General features: G+C 42.0%; 1 protein-coding gene across 3 annotated transcripts in view; it reads right to left on the reverse strand.

The window, feature by feature from the left end:
- Positions 1-17010, reverse strand: part of LRP2 (LDL receptor related protein 2) — a 769913-nt gene that overhangs the window by 321989 nt on the left and 430914 nt on the right. For all 3 annotated transcript variants that reach the window (XR_003857363.1, XM_029605680.1, XM_029605679.1), the window contains 2 exons: positions 11688-11927; positions 2512-2700 (listed from right to left, as the gene is read on the reverse strand). Coding sequence is in view for 2 of the 3 variants with exons in the window: in XM_029605680.1 (XP_029461540.1) it covers positions 2512-2700; positions 11688-11927 (429 nt within the window). In the remaining variant the exon portion in view is untranslated. The remainder of the gene's footprint in view (positions 1-2511; positions 2701-11687; positions 11928-17010) is intronic.

Here is a 17010-nt window from a genome sequence, read left to right on the forward strand (position 1 = left end):
GCAGTGGAGGCCCCGATGGGACCGGCAGCTCAATGCCTTGTAGGGCCCAGCCAACTGCCAACCGGACTCTGCACTCAAACTCCTCCTCGAATGCTAATGAAGACAAGACAGCTTGAGGCAGAGGTGAAACCATGTTCCCTTCAAAGCCCCGAGGGCAACCGGTACCCAGCACCGGAACCGGTGGGGATCGCCTCGAGCCCTCGGTCTCAATGGAGGGTGACACCTCCTCAGCCCAAGGCCACCTTTCAGGGCACCTCAACTGATACCGGAGCCTTCCCGAGCCTGGACTCATGTGGGGATGGCGACTGGTGACAGTGCTTCCTCGAACTCCCTAGAGGACCTAGAGGAGATAGAAAGAGGCTGGTCCCCAATATCCAACTCAACTTAGGAACCTGATAATGGAGAAGCTAACACGGGACCGAAGCACCAATGCCCCTGTTATAATTAGTGAGGTTTGGGTGGACCCTTGGACATTGTGACAGCTGACCATGCCCACGGGGGGAAGTCCCGTGAGGGGCCACAGGTCAGGCTCAGCTTAGGACACACAAACACAGAGATTGATCTTTTATTAGACAATGTGGTGAAGCCACCAGAGGTGGCAGTGGTGAGCAGCAGAAGTAGCCCGGCTGGGCTAGTATCCCTCAGGCGCTGGAACAGCGACTCCTCCTATAGCAGTGCTGTAGTGGAAAAAACTGAGGATAATGAGTACAGTGGAATATGCACAAAGCCCCAGTATGGAGAACCCCAGGATAGGGAGAGCAGGCCCTCGAGGAGCGAGTACCTGATCCCTGAGAGCTGAGAGGCTTGAAGGTAATGTCCTCACACAGCGGATCCACGTAGGAGATGGCACTAGGGCTGGAATGGAGGCAGGCCCTCGAGGTGCAAGTACCTGGTTCCAGGGAACAGCTCTGAGGTGAAGATGGTAGTATCACTGGTGTTGAAGATAGCGAATCCTTCCAAGCAGAAGAGAAGGTAGGAGCAGGCAGCGAGTCAGGGAACATGGGCCCTCGAGGAGTGAGTACCGGTTTCCTGATAGCGACCTGAAAAGCAAGTGAGGCCCCCGAAGACCGGGTACCCCGTTAGCGTTAAGAGTCCAATGGAAGATTGGAGAGGCAGAGTAGCTGGGTACGGAGAGCGAATCCCATCCGTAAGATGCCCCTTGCTAACTCAAAGGCTAGCAACATCGTAGGCTTTAAATATCCGGGCAGCGTGATGTCATCACAGGGGGACACCCCTGAGGTTCGCGCCAAGTAGGAAATAAGAGTGAGGGCCGCGTGGCACGCGCACCCTAAGGTACCAGCGGAGCATGGCAGGAGGCAGTGGCCAAGCCGGTCTGGGGACGCCAGAGAGGATGGCAGGCAGATGCCACGGCAGCCAGGCATCCATCCATAGCGAGAGGAGGTGCAAAGAAAGAAAGGTAGGCAGAGTGAAGCCATCAGGAAGGGATGGTTGCAACAGCCCCCAACGCCAAGGTCGATGACTCAGACTTCTGGGACTGAACAGCTTCTCCATATTGTCAAGGCGCGCCTGGCAGCCTTTTGGGTGCCAGGCGCCCCCGGTCGTCGTGCGAAGCCCCCAAGTACAAAATAGAGACCTCGTGGGGGTCTGTAATGGACATAGTCTGGGGCCACCATCAGAAAAAACAACCGGCGAGCGGTTGATGGCCAGCGGCCACTGGGAGACGGCACTGTCAGAAATGGCTTCTAGGAACCGAGAAAAAGGTTTTACTCAATTGAAGCAGTTTTCCAGCAAAAAAACGCACGAGGTCCACATCCACAAGACAAACACTCAGCAGAAAAGAAGAGACTGAAGAGGAACCGCGTGTGGACGCGTAGATAGTGGCATGTTGGCATGCTCAGTGTGCCGGGCTCATCCGATGAAGTCACACATATGTGAGGACTACCATCCTGCTTGTTCTAGGAGAAAGAAGACATTTTTCTTTAGCAAATGGCAGCAATTTCCATTCCAGCAATTATGACTTAAACTTATTAAGAAAAGTGTTTTCAAAATCTGGTGCATGCCAGTTAAAGGGACTCTCTGTCATCATTATGATCCTGCCTAACTTGGCTACAGTACATGACCTGGTACTCTTTCTTTCAAAACTGATAGTCTGAATAATATGAGAAAGAAAAGAAAACAGATGCACCATGCAACCAAACTGGTGAGCCGCACAAGGTTCTCCAGTTTCTTCAGGCCCACTTTGTTAAAACTATAAAAACTACTAAACAGAAAGGAGAACCAACTTAATTGCCAAATGCTAAATTTAAAAAGGTAAAAAATAAACATGACGTGCCTTCTTAGTAGAGTATGATACATGGAAACCAATTTATATAAATTAACTTGTAGTTTGTGAGATGTACAATAAATTTATTATGCAACAATCTCCATGATTATGGAAATGTATACTAAATTTATTATATTGCTGCATTTCGTACCCCTGTATGAAGAAAAATCATCTAGATTATTAACCAGATTATTATTCTTATATTACATTTACTTTGTTTTACCTACCTGCTACCCAGTCAATAGCAATTCCCCTGATTCCATTTCTCCCTATCCCACTCGCAATAACTGTTCTGAAAGAGGATCCATCAGGTTTAACTCGCCGGATCCCATTCTGTATAGCCACTGTGCTGCTGAAGTCACACCAGTATATATAGCCAGAGGGCATATGAACGTCCACATGAAGTGCATTGCGACCTGCAGTGTTCAACAGTGTAATTGGTTAATTAACTTATTTAAACACAAATAAGCTGACCTGGATTTTATTCTGCCTTTTTCAACTAATTAAATGAAACCCTTACAAATTTCAGAGGCTAAATCTTCTGTATCCAATGAAATGGATTTTAGGCTAGCAGAAATTATTCAGATACTTTCATAAACCATATGCTTTTTGGCTGCTTAGAAAATAGATGTTCGGAAGGGTGGGGAAAGGCATTTTGGAGGTGTGGTTGGAAACTATGCATGTATATTTCAATTTCATGCACACACTTAGTTGTTCAGCAAACTGATCTTCAAAACCTGTGATTGCAGATACATTGTGAGTTTCAAAATGGACTGGGTTTGTGAGAGATGAGAAATATGCACGTACATGGTCATTTAGGTGTCCCAAGGAAAATATACCCCCAAAATGGCTAAAGTACTGGCAGAAAATTGCAGTACCCTGAAAACAGTTTTTCCCCAGTAAGAATGAAAACAAGCTTGTGTGCCTTCGACTGTTCTTGCTTAGGTATGTCCTGTAGTTCATAGTGTCTAATGGCAAGCAACTAAAAGACAACCATACCGATAAAATGCATAAAAGTATTCATTTTGTTCTGGTTTTTATTGCTTTATTGTTTATCAAATGGTTAAACTCAATAAAGAAATGTTTAGAATAAATTAATTTTAGCCAAAACAAAATTCATAGCTGAAGTGAATCAAGCTCTTACTTCTTAAGCTGAGAGAGTACTTTTTTGCCAGTTTTATGCCTGTAGCATCGCATATTCTAGCTGCTAGAATTGTACTAAAACGAAAATTAAACAGTAAGGGGCGGATTTTAAAGGGCTGCGCTTGTAAATCCCGGGGTTTAAGCGCATGGCCGGGCCTTGCAAGTACTGGGTGAATTTTCCAAGGGGCTTGGCCACTTGCACACAGGACTTTTAAAATCCGCCCCTTACTGTTTAATGTTCATTTCGGTACCGGACCTCTTCAAAGGGGCGGGCCAGGGGACAGGGTCTGGGCGGGGAGGGGCAAGATGGAGGCCGAATGGGACAGTGGCCATTAGCCACTGACCTGGGGAAGCATGCACCGGCAGCCGGCTGGCATGCATAAATTACTTCTGCTCCCAAGGAGCAACAAGTAATAACATTTAAAAAATCAGGCAAGGTAGGTTAGTTTTAGGGGGTGGGGAGGATAGAGGAAGGGGAAGGAAGGTTAGGCAGGGGGTTAGGGAACTGGGAAGCTCGGATTGTGTCGCCGTGCGGAAATTGCACATACTGATTATAAAATCCTGTGCACGGGTGTGTGATCATCTGATTTTATAATGTGTGTGCCGGCACACGTTATAAAATTGGCGCATCCATGTGTACGCATCGGGAACCACACACATGTTCACGCATGTTATAAAATCTACCCCTAAATGGCTTGCTTACATTTTCTATCTCTATGTACATTTAAAGCAGGGCAGACCAAGCAAAACCTGTGGACTACAGTGGAAATCTGTGGCCTATCTATGGGCAATGTGACCAAAGCACATGTAGATTTATATACTGTGAAAGAAGTTCCTGGGAACACCCACAGATTGCACCTGGGAATCTATCACTTTGTAATGCAATGGTAACCAGTGGTTACTAAAGTTATATATTCTGGTCACCCTGCTCTCAATTTTGACTTAGTAGTTTGAGTCAGTAGTGGGTGTGGGTATATGTGTGTGTATGTGTGAACTGCAGAACAGAAACTGGGAACTAGCTGAAATGTTTTTGCCAGGCCTCAACATTTACTAAAAAAACGTATCCTGTTTAATGTCATCAAAAGGTTGCTGATTATGCTACCTGCACCAGCTCCTTAGCTGAGCTCTGCCAGCTCCTAGAAAGGATTACACTATGCTTGCAGATTTCTTGCTGAATTGGGAGGACAAGGTCTGAAAGAACCAGGAGTGATTATTATGGAATTTATTTATCATGGCTGGATATGGTAAATGAGATTGTAAGAATTACTGCATGGGAAGATCAGATACTAAAAGACTGAGACATAACTGTATAAACTCATGCTGAGTGGTTCAGAAGAATTGTCCATGTTGAATATCACCCAATTGTTCCTAAACTGACTGCAATTTTCATAATTGTTTTGTTACAATAATAAAAGAGGATGTTTGAACCTCATTCAGAAGTAGGCTGCTATTATTGTAATGTGTTGCAGCATTACATAGATAGTAACACAGCAGCAAGAGCGGCAAACAATTTCTCCGAGTTCGCCACACGTGTTCTGATACCTCTGAATATAAAAAACAAGCCTGGACCTTAGCTATGAGGTTTCTGGATAAAGGTTACCCATATCACATTGTAAAACGGGCCTTTCGAAGGGCTCTGTTTAATCACTGAGAATTGTTGCTAGCTCCCAACAAGAATGTGTTGAGACATTCTCCCTTGTCTTCAAAGATTTGCAATATCATACGGCACCACTGGGACATTTTAAATCAATTTACGTGTACCCAACCTCTTGTCCACTTTCTATTCTCATGAGCACGGAACATCAAAGAGTGGGTGGTACATTCAAGTTCCCCTTCCGATACTCAATATACTTTCTAAGAATTGCCACCATGTGGTCAATGTACCATTTATAATATGCAGATTACTGACGGCCAGGTGACCACTTCTACCGGAAGAAAGTTTTCTCTCACTATTACACCTACTTGTAAATTGACACGTGATTTACCTACTTAAGTGCCCATACAGCCTGTTATATGATGGCAAGACCATTCGGTCCTTTCGTACTTGTCTTTTAGAACATAAAAGTTGCCCAGAAACCAATAAAGTACAAGCACCAACTGCGATTCATTTTACCACTGCTGGACATTCTTTTCAGGTTATTAAGTGGTCAATCTTAGACTGTGTTAAACTTGATTGGAGGGGTAGGAATCAGGAAAAAAAATTATTACAGAGAGAACAGCAGTGGATCTTTCGTCTTTACTCAGTAGAACCCGCTGGAATGAATGCTGAAACTGAGTGGTTTCACTTTTTCTAAAAAAGAAACTTGTCGCATTAAAATACGTCCAGTGTGGCTTTTTCTGTTTTGCACTTTACCTCTGTTGATACTTAATCTTTAATTGTGAGGGGGGTTAATGTTATTATGATTATACCTTAAAATGAAGTTTGTATACTGCCATGGTTTGCATATCAGCGCGAGCAAAGGGCCATCGGCGCCATTTTGTTTACTGGCAGCCAACGGCCTGAGAACGGGAGATCGCTCCCAGGATCCTCGCTGGACCACCAGGTACTTTAGAAAAGTTTTGGGGGGGGGTCGGGAGGGTGAGGGATTATAAATAATTAAATTTAAAGGGTCGGGGTGGGGTTTTTTTTTTCCGGCACAGGACAGCCAAAAAAAGTGCTCAGAACCGCGGGAACAAAGAATTCCCGTGGTGGTTCTACGAACACGATACCGGAAATGAGTCCGGTACTGATTCACATCTCTATTAGGAATAAGCATCACTGCGGCCTGTTGCTGCCGGCACTTCTGATAAATGAAGGAAGTTTGCCACTCTTGCTGTTGTTGCTGTTGCTTCTGATAAATCAGAGAAATTGCTTGTCTAATTCCATTTTATTTTGCATTCTAAAAAATCTAAAAAAAGAATAGGAACAGAGAGACACTCTTTATAATAATGATGGACTAATGATTAAATATGACCTGGGCATTTTGTGCAAGAAATTGTTTTGCTCATATGGGTGTTAAGAAGGCCCCTTTGCAGCTATCTTCTTAATGTTTTTGTGTCTTTGTGAGAATATTTTGAAAAATGTTGAACTGTAGGAAAATAGCTGAAATTTGAATTGAATGCGGTTGGTGATTCTGTTTACAGGATAGGACAGAATCCCAATTTATGCCCTGCACCTTAAGATCTACAATACCCTTCATTCAGAGAATCTCCCTCAACAAAGGATAGAGAGAACTAGGACACCTCCCATTACCACTCACCACAGTAAAATACTATTCAAAGTCTGCTGTCACCTCACAATAACAGCAACACATTATCACACCTCAGTAATACTGTGTTATAATTCAACTCCCTGCAAACTAAATGTACTTAGAATCTATAGCAAATCTGCCATACCATAACATTAACTGCCAGACTCAAACAGTAACAACCCTACCCATGAAAGGCAATACTACAAATATTACATCAGGCATTAGAACACCAATACACCTCCTATTAGGAAACCAGAATAAATCAAGCTGTTATCGATATCTACAGAAAAACTACATGCTAGTAAAATACCTCACCTCGGTCACATACAGAACACAGACAGACCCTTGCCAAATATAGAATAAAGAGAACAAAGTATAAATAGAAACATGCAAACAACAAACCAAACCCTGTATAAAGTGCAACAGCGAAACCAAATGACGGTATATAAAACTCGATAAATAAAATAAATAAATGGGAAAAAAGAAATATCATCACACACTAGGAATCAATGACAATAAATGTAATACAATTACCAATTGTTACAATATCAAGTATTTCACATCAAATATATAATTCCATACAACACATAGCATAATATTCTTCAAAATGTTTTATTCATATTGCACTTAACCCATATATATAATCTGTATGAAATAAACATTTTAATCAATCAAGATGGAGAACCTCATCCATCTTGTGACTGTGGACATGTCATGTTACATCACATACAGTACTATTGAAAACTTCTACACATATATCAAATCCTTATATCTTAAATATCCCTTTTTCTTAAATATCCCAAAACCACATTCACACTCATTCATACATCTAAAATCCAAACCCACCCATAAAATCCAATTCACAATTCAATATTCATTCATTATTTTATACATCCCATATATTACTATATTGCATACCCAGAATTACAATGCTGTTAACTTAAATTTGAATCTGTAATGCACAATCTTTACATTGCATTATATACGTTTTACTTCACTAATATTTCTATACATATATGTAATATACCACTCCAAAAATTGTTAACTATATATTAGTGCCACTTCCATGATGTTATGTCACCCTATTCCAGCGAAGTTCACCCCCAGCAGATTCACCCCAACAAGGTGCCTTGTTTCGCCCTAACAGGGCTTCTTCAGGGGAAGTCCTTAACACAAATTGATATCCTCGGGGATAAATTCTCGTTCACACTCAGATTCAAATCTCAGAATGCGCTTAACATCCACAATACCCCGTCAGATCAGTCTCTCAAAATACCACTATTAAAGGCGGTTTAACCCAACTCACTTCCAATTATCGCCGGTCTTCTAAATTAATAACAATAAACAAGCGAGGATGCAACCCAATACCACCAACTACTGCAAAAGCAGCCGCTTACAATAAATTTCTATTGCCAGGCGGAGGACTTCAAATCGTCTCCCCATACAAATAGAACCAGCCACAACCACAATGATGTACTTTCACTTCTTAAATAAGTTGGACGCTGAAATCACGCTCAACTCACGTTGAAACCAACGGGTTTCAACGTGAGTTCTATTTGTATGGGGAGACGATTTGAAGTCCTCCGCCTGGCAATAGAAATTTATTGTAAGCGGCTGCTTTTGCAGTAGTTGGTGGTATCGGGTTGCATCCTCGCTTGTCTATTGTTATTAATTTAGAAGACCGGCGGTAACTGGAAGTGAGTTGGGTTAATCCGCCTTTAATAGGCGGATTTTTACTTTTGGTAACTTTTTACTTTTTTGGTAAATTTTTACTTTTGGTAACTTTCGGGACCTCCGACTTAATATCGCCATGATATTAAGTTGGAGGGTGCACAGAAAAGCAGTTTTTACTGCTTTTCCGTGCACTTTCCAAGTGCCCAAAGAAATTAGCGCCTACTTTTGGGTAGGCACTAATTTATGAAAGTAAAATGTGCGGCTTGGCTGCACATTTTCCTTTCTGAATCGCGTGGGAATACCTAATAGGGCCATCAACATGCATTTGCATGTTGCGGGTGCTATTAGGTTAGGCGGGGGGGGGGGGGGGTTGGATGCGCGTTTTCGGCCCCTTACTGAATAAGGGGTAACACTAGCACGTCGAAAATGCGGGTCCAATTGAGGGTTAACAGTGCACTCCGTCGGAGCGCACTGTACTGTATCGGCCCGTAAGTCCTCAATAAGAAGGCTCCTAACACAACTGTAGGAAAAAAAAGAAAGGGGAATAAAATACTAGTCTCATTATATATAGAAAAACTAGCAACAGGGGATAATTATTTGGCTAATTTGGATCATGACTGATATTCTGAGACATTCTCGGATAGTAAAGGGGGGAGTATGTCACTCAAAAAAGAAACAATATGTCAGGATTGGAAAAAAGCATAGGAAATACTCTGATATTTTATAAGACATTTACAGGGAAACTTAAGAACAAAAAAGACACCCAATTCTAAAACTTGAGGTCTTAACAACAAAAATTGTCTCCTCTTCCTCTGAGTTTGTCTAGAAATATCAGGATAAACTCGAACTTTAAGGTTCAAAAACAATTCCATACGATGGCGAAAGAAAAGCTTTAGAAATTAACCTCTATCTGATTCTAAGAGAAAAACAACAACTAAAGTAGCTTGAGTAATTACATCAGACACAGAGGAGTCCAAAATTATAGTCAAGTTCAATCTGGTGGTCTTATCAGAGACAACATTTGCATGTTCTTATCAGTTGGCAGGGTTTTTTTTTTAGGTGGTAGATAATAAACCCTTTAAATAATAGGCAAAGTTAGTTCAGGATTGTTAAAATCTCCATGAAGTATTTTCTCAACATGTTTTTCAGAGGTATACCAGGGTCCTTAGGAAAATTAATAAACCAAAGATTTTCCCCCAGCTTGATTTTCCAGCTGTTCGAAATGAGATGAAAAACAGTGATTTCTTTTAAATAAATTTTGCTGCAAAGCAGTATTGCGGCCACTTCTAGATTAAGGGAAGCATTTATTTCATTTAGAGATTTTCTAATTGATTCCAATCACTCTACTCGAGTTTCCAGTTAATTCAAATGGTGAACCACAGGATTTAATTGAATAGATATGTTAATATTCAAAGTCTTGATAGCTTCCCAAATTTTTGGAAAGAAAAAATTGGTCTTACCAGAGGTAAAGACTGTAAAGTTGTTTCCTGCACAAATCAGTGTTCTCCTTTTCTCTCCGTTAAACTGCCTCTCTCCCAGTCAACTGTCTTTCAATGCCGCGGGAGTTAGGCAATTCAAAGCCAACTTCTGCTAGACTCGCAGTCCCAGATCTCAACTCAGCGATCACTGCATCAATTGCCAGTGCCGTCCTTCCTCCAGCATCAGGGCGCAATCCAATTCACCAGGGACAGAGATAACATTGAGTCAGGAGGGTCGAGTTCCACTCCTTCTCGAGACCTCTCCAGCAGCTCCACTCCCGGGATAGAAATCTCCCGACTCATGTGGGCATCCATAGGGCCAGTAGCAGGTCCTGGGGAGGAGGCAAATGGGATTTCTTGCTCCCTGGCTCTCTGCTTGTGGGCAGAATGCGGCATATTCGCTAAAGGGAAAATTGGTAAGAGAAGCCCTTATCCGTGAGTTGCTAGTGCAGCCATCTTGGATCCTCCTCTCTTGGAAGTTTTAGAAATTTCCTCTGAAAATATTCCTGCTTTTCATAAGGTGTTTTTTATTCTGTTTAAATCATACATGGCTCAGAAGGGAATGTTGCAATCATATAGATCTAAAACATTTGTCTGTGTTCTTGGAATCCTCGTCTCCTGGGATTGTTGAGAGGGCCACACTAGTAATTTCCTTTATATACGAACAAGATATGAGTTTTATTATGAAAAGTTACTTCAAGAATATGAATGTTAACTTTATGTGTCAGCCAATCAGGATTTATCCTGATTAGGCAAGAGTTACACAAGAAAGAAGAAAAGGCTTCCTGGCTTTGAGCCAGGAAGTGCAGGCTCTTGGAGCCTCTTTTCTCCTTAGATATCCATATAAATGTGTGATCAAACGTAATGCTGATTGCTTAATTTTCTTTGCTCCTGAGCAATTGAGAGATTTTTTAGATTCCAGTATTAGGGTTTTGCTCCTGTTTCCCAGTGGATCCAGAATTGACAATCCTTTGTTTTTTATGTAGAAGTTGGTACTTAAGTTATTGCTTTTGCTTTAGGATTTTTCCATTTTATCTCCTGTCTCTATCCACCCCCTATATGTTTCGGCTAAGTAATGAGAGACAGTTTCTTATTTTTGTTATATTTCCTGTCTAAATTATGTTATACAAGCCGTAAAGCCCGTTAAAACGGGCTACATCCCTCTGTCTCTCACCTCCCCCTCATTCTCTCTCCCCTCACTCTTCACCACCCCCCTCCCCCACCCACTCCTCTCCACCCTCCCTCTCCTCTCACTCAGTCCCCCCTCTCCCTCACTCCCTCCCACTCAGTCCCCCCTCTCCCTCCCTCCCACTCACTCAGTCCCCCTCTCCCCCTCTCCCCTCCCTCCCTCCACCCACCTCCATTTCCTCCCGGCGCCGTAAGCGCGACTTCCCGCAACCCTCACCCGGCTCCATTAACTCCTCCCGCTCCTGCCGGCAGATCTCGGTGGGGGGGGGCGCGGGAGTGACACCCCCCCCCCCCCGAGATCTGCCGGCAGATCTGGGGAGGAGAAGCAGCGGCACCGCGCGCGCGCGGCGCCGCTGCTTCTCCTCCCGCTCCTGCGGCCCCACCGCCATTTTTTTTTCTGATCGACATCCTTGCCCGCACATGCGCAGTAGAGCTGCGCTCTACTGCGCATTTGCGGGCCGTCGGTCACAGGCCATTTATAAGGTAGATTGCTCTCATGATACTTCTGTGCAAAGTCATTCTTTGTATTATTTGTTGAAATCAATTAAAGTGAAAAACAAGAATATAATTTTAAAACCTATTTTAAAATACTGTAAAATTCAAAAATTATAGTTCAGTATACATAGCAATATTAGCAATGACCGATGGTTAATGGGCAATTGAGACTCTAGTTATTTAACTTCCACATACCTCTTCCTGCCAATGGTACCATAGCTTCAGAATGGTCCGATGTCTCTAAGCTAAAACCTTTAATTGCAGACAGCATGGAAACAACTACAAAAGAGCTATATGGGGCACAGGTCCTGGTGTCTTGGTTTAGTTGGAAGCCTGTGGCACATGCACATGCAAACTGTCCTCCAGGTTTAGGCAGGCATAGTTGTTGACAAGCTCCAGCATTATTGCTGCAGCCATTTGAGGATCCAGCAGAATCTACAAAATAAAACAGTAAGAGGACATGCATTACAGATGTGCTTTTGTTTGTAAATGGCATGAAAACATCAAATATATTTGCCATGTTCTTTCTTTAATTTTGCATCCAAAACCACATTAACCATATCATAAAATTTAGTTATGTGGTTTTTGTTGTTTCAGATGCTCATCCCTTATAAAAAAAAAAAAAATGTGGTCATGTTCAATGGCATCTACTGACAGCCACTCCTCCCATTTGCCCTTTGAAAAACAATTTAATTGGGGAACTCCCCTCCTGATTTCCCCTCCAACTGAAAAACTTCAGTTGGGTCCAGTAGGAGGTGAAGGTTTGCTATGATAGGGGGTTCCTGCAAAGGGAGACATCTCAGTTTGTCTGCTGGGAGAAGGGGTTGGACTCTATTGGGGGGGGGGGGTGGGGGGAGAAGGGAGTTTCACTCTGGCCTTGCTGTGCCTTTTTCATTAGCGGTAACACGTGTACATTAGCACCACTGGTAAAGTCCATGTATTACCAACCACAAGAACGCATACTGCAGTAATCACTAAACTGCGACACTCACCACAGATTAGTATGTACTGCAGCAAGTAAAGTGCATTAAAGCTGCATATTAGAAGGATCACGTGATGCCTTGAGCAGAGTGAGATATGATTCCCTTCACTCTCCTCCACCTCCTGCCACCATCTGCCTCCATCTACCATACCAGGTTAATCTACTGCTGAGATAGAGAGTTGATTATTGTGTCAACACATTTGGAAGCTATTCAAGGTATGTTGACTTGTCTAGCTAATAAAGAAAAGGAAAAGGAGAAAGAAAATGTTAAACCGGGAAATGGCAAGATGGCGGAGGCACAGCAGGCCCTTGAATTAAAATGAGCGGTTGTGGCAGCTTTAGAACCAGAATTTTAAAAAATAGTAGGTAAGCTGGAAGAGGTGACAGCATATATGAGTACCTATGAAACAAGTTTTGGAGAAACTGAGCAAAGAGTCATGGCGAACCAGGATGAAATCATTTCAACCAAGGAAGAACTGCACAATTTAAAAGTGGTGATTCAAAAGCAGGAAGATAGACTCCAAAAGATTGAAAACCACTCACGGCGTAATAACTTACGCTTTTAAGCCTTCCTAAATCTTTGGCCAAAAATGATTTAGTCCAATTTTTAAAATCATGGCTGGTGTCTGAGCTAGGCCTTATTCTTCATGGGGCCCTCTGCATACTGAGCGTGCACATCGCCTAGGGGCAAGAAGAGAACGCTCATCAAGGCCTAGGGTGATGATTGCTAGATTTTAGGACTTTACCTACAAAGTGGAACTCTTACAAGCACTATGATCTGGTAAAAAGCTGTCTTATGACAATAAGACCATTCTGGTATTCCAGGAGTTTTCATTCAAGCTGTCTGCCCAGCGCAAAGAATTTTCGCCAGTGTGTTCACAATTGCATGCTCTGGGCCTGAGATTCGCCCTTATGTATCCTGCTAAGCTCCATGTTACTCTTCCCGAGGGCGTGCAGTGGTTCCACTCAGTTGAGGAGGCTGTGAAGTTGGCAACTCGATTGGAAACATATAGATCTGCGGCGACAGTCACTTAAAGATTTTGTTAAATTTGGCAAGTTATGTGCAGATTGGGAAAATGGCCAGACCTTATTAGTTTGTGATGGGACTAAGAGATCTATGGCACTGGGAACACAAAGATGGCTCTGAAATGGATGCCCGTGTTAGTTTGTTTCTTGGAACATTGGGGCACTTTACTTTGGTGGCTACATGGGAACGTATACCCTTTCATAGGTCTCTGACTTAACTTTACACTGGAAACGCTGTGCAGTTCTGTTTCTCTTTATTTTATCCAACGCAGATCCATGATGAACTGGATTAGCTGGAACCTTTCTCTGCTGCCTGCTAGCATTTCCCTTGGTAGCTGAGAACAAGATGAAAGCTCTGCACCAGGAAGACAGAGTGACATTTTCCCCTGGTAATTAAGACATTGCTATACATTTTGGGAAGTGTGGAGTAGGGTAGGGGTTGGGGTTTATATATATTCTTTTCCAAAGGTATGGGTGTACTTATTAAAGGGAGGTTACCTGAAAGGTTACATTGATGGTTCACATTTTGCGTGTTGGGATATATGGAGGTGGATAGTGGCAGGTTAGGGAGGTTATGACACTTGCAGTGATTTTGCTAACTGAGGTTGGGGAAAGAGGATGAAAGTGGGGCATCTGGGAGGGGTAGTGTGTGAGAGATGGGATACAGTGCTGTTGGTTAGCTGGGCTGGAATATGTGTGAGTGGGTACCTAGGCTGGGGAGGTGCCTACTTTAGAATGTGGATCTATCTTGGAGGTTTATGGCTATGCAGATCTAGAAATGAGTAAAACAACTTTAAAGTTGGTATCTCAGAATGTGTGTGGCATACACACGCCACTTAAATGCACTAAGATTCTTACATCATTAAAATGATTAGGCTCCTATATAGTTTATTTACAAGAAAAGCATTTGAATAATTTAGAGCATCAGAAACTTAAGAGGGATTGGGCAGAACAGCTTTATTATGCCTCTGCTACTACAAGATCTGCAGGAGTGGCAATTCTAATTCATAAAAACTGTCCCTTGAAGGTTGAAAGGTAAATTAAGGATCCCCAAGGACGCTATGTAATTTTACTAGCAGAATTGGGAAAGATGCGGGTAGCGCTTTGCAATATATATGCACCCAATAAATATGATCACGCTTTCGTTACACAAGTGGTGCAGTTGCTGATACCCAATATGGAGGATGTGGTAATTGTGGGTAGTGACTTTAATAAATAGCAGATCCAGATCTGGATAAATCACATCCCATGACAGGTGAAGTACAGAACAGGAAAAAGGGTGTTTCTTTTTTGAACTCACGAGTTACAACTTTTAGGTTCATGGTGCACCTTTCATCCATTGGAAAGAGATTACACACACTTGTCTAGAGCGCATACCACATTCTTCAGATTGCATTATCTTCTGTTCTCACAGGGTAGTTTTTCTATTATAGAAGAAACTGGTATTGGGGAAATAAAGATCTTGGATCATGCTCCTATTTGGTTTACACTTGGTGGTCTGGGAGAGCGGCCCCAAATAGTGCTTGGAAATTCCCTGCTGATTTCTTTTCAAGAATATCTGAAATAAAGATGGGCAGATTATGCAGCCCACAATGGTATTCATTTTGAAGATTCACCGATTCTTGCCTGGTACACTGCTAAAGCTATCTTAAGGGGGTGACATAATATCTTTCTTAATTCAAAGAAGATGAGCTTTGGACAAGCACCTATTGGCTTTGGAATCTAAGAACATAAGAAATTGCCATGCCATATAATATAAAAGGAAAAAATGTTTGGCTGAAGCTAATACTGTACCAAATAGAGCAGCATTTCTCTCTGAACAGGTAGCATTAAATACACTTTTATATCAAAGAGACAAAAAAAAAATATTATAAACAAATTTAAATTGTATCAAAATAGCGACAAGGTAGGTAAATTGTTGGCTCATTTGATAAGATCTCATTTGGGCCCTAAATATGTTTCCCACTTAAGGGGGAAGGGAGGGAAAATAATACATTCTAACTGTGATATCCTGGCTTCCTTTGTGGATTTTTATGCACAGTTATATACTTCTAATGGGTTTGATTAAGCCAAATGTCGTGATTTTTTAAAGAATTTGGGATTGAAAACCTTTACTGATGAACATCTACAGAAATTAAACAAACCGATCAACACTGGAGAAATACTGGTAGGAATACAGAAGGCCAAGAGGTTGAAGGCTCCGGGGCAGGATGGGTTTAATGCTGAGTTTTACCAAATTTTATTAGAACAGCTTGCTCCCTTGCTCAGTAAAGAAGCCAATAAAGCAGTAATAATAGTTATCCCTAAGCCTAGGAAAGACCCTTCTTCTGTATCTACCTAGTGCCCGATTTCTTTGCTAAACTTTGACTAAAAGTTACTAGCTAAAATCCTACCTTACTGCTTGGCACTACTGTTACCAGAATTTATTGGACTGGGACAAGTGGACTTTGTCAGACATCAAAATGCCACAGTAAATGTACGTAGGTTATTGCAGCCATCTCCCTATGCACCAGCAAGAGTACATCTTTTGTAGTGGTCAGCTTTGACGCTGAAAAATCATTTGACAGAGTAGAATGGTAATATTTATTCAAGCTCTTAGACCACATGCGATTAACTGGCCTTTTTCTGCAGGGGATTAAGTTGTTATACAATAACCCATTGGTGGAAGTGACGGTGAATGAAGAACATTCGGATAATTTTGCTGTTTATAGAGGAACAAGTCAGGGTGGTCCACTGTCCCAATTAACTGTTTTTGTTAACGCTAGAGATTAAAGGATAAGTAAGCTGTATCTGCAGATGACTTGTTAGTATTTTTCTTTGAGCCGGTTAGATCCCTTTTGAAATTATTGGAGGTATTTCAAGTTTTGGGGGAATTATCAGGATTTAAACTCAATAAAGATAAATTTGAAGCCTTAGCTCACCCAGCACATAAAATAATTGGGTGGGAGATTTTCCTTTAAAGTGGTCTGCAGGTTCTTTTCTCATCTGGGGATAATCCTCACATTAAATTTGAATCAGATTTATGCACTTAACATACCAAGTCCAAATTGTGTGTTTGAAAAAATTGACTATTATCCTTGGGGGGTGGGGGGGGGCATGTGAATCTTTTTAAGATGGTTCTATTTCTGAAGTGGTTGTATATTTTGCATACTCTCTCTTTGGATCCTAAGTACAGATATAAAGGCTTTGGATAAATTGATTTTAAAATTCATATGGTCAGATAAGAAACATAGGATAGCACTTCAACAATTGAAACGAAGATGGACACACAGTGATATAAAAGGTTATAACTTAGCTAGTTTATTACAGGTGGTCAGGGATTGGCTTTATGATGGCTCTACATTTATCTCTAATGTCAATGATAAGGAGATAAAAGCTACTTTAGACTTGCGATATGTGTTGCATGCTCCATCAGAGAAACTGGGCCTTACAAGTCAGGTTCTGGTGGTGCCATTGCGCTAACCATGGAAGAAACTCATGAAAATGATGAAAATATTTAGTAAAAGTACA

Source organism: Rhinatrema bivittatum, chromosome 6 (assembly GCF_901001135.1).
Source record: "Rhinatrema bivittatum chromosome 6, aRhiBiv1.1, whole genome shotgun sequence".
NCBI lineage: Eukaryota > Metazoa > Chordata > Amphibia > Gymnophiona > Rhinatrematidae > Rhinatrema > Rhinatrema bivittatum.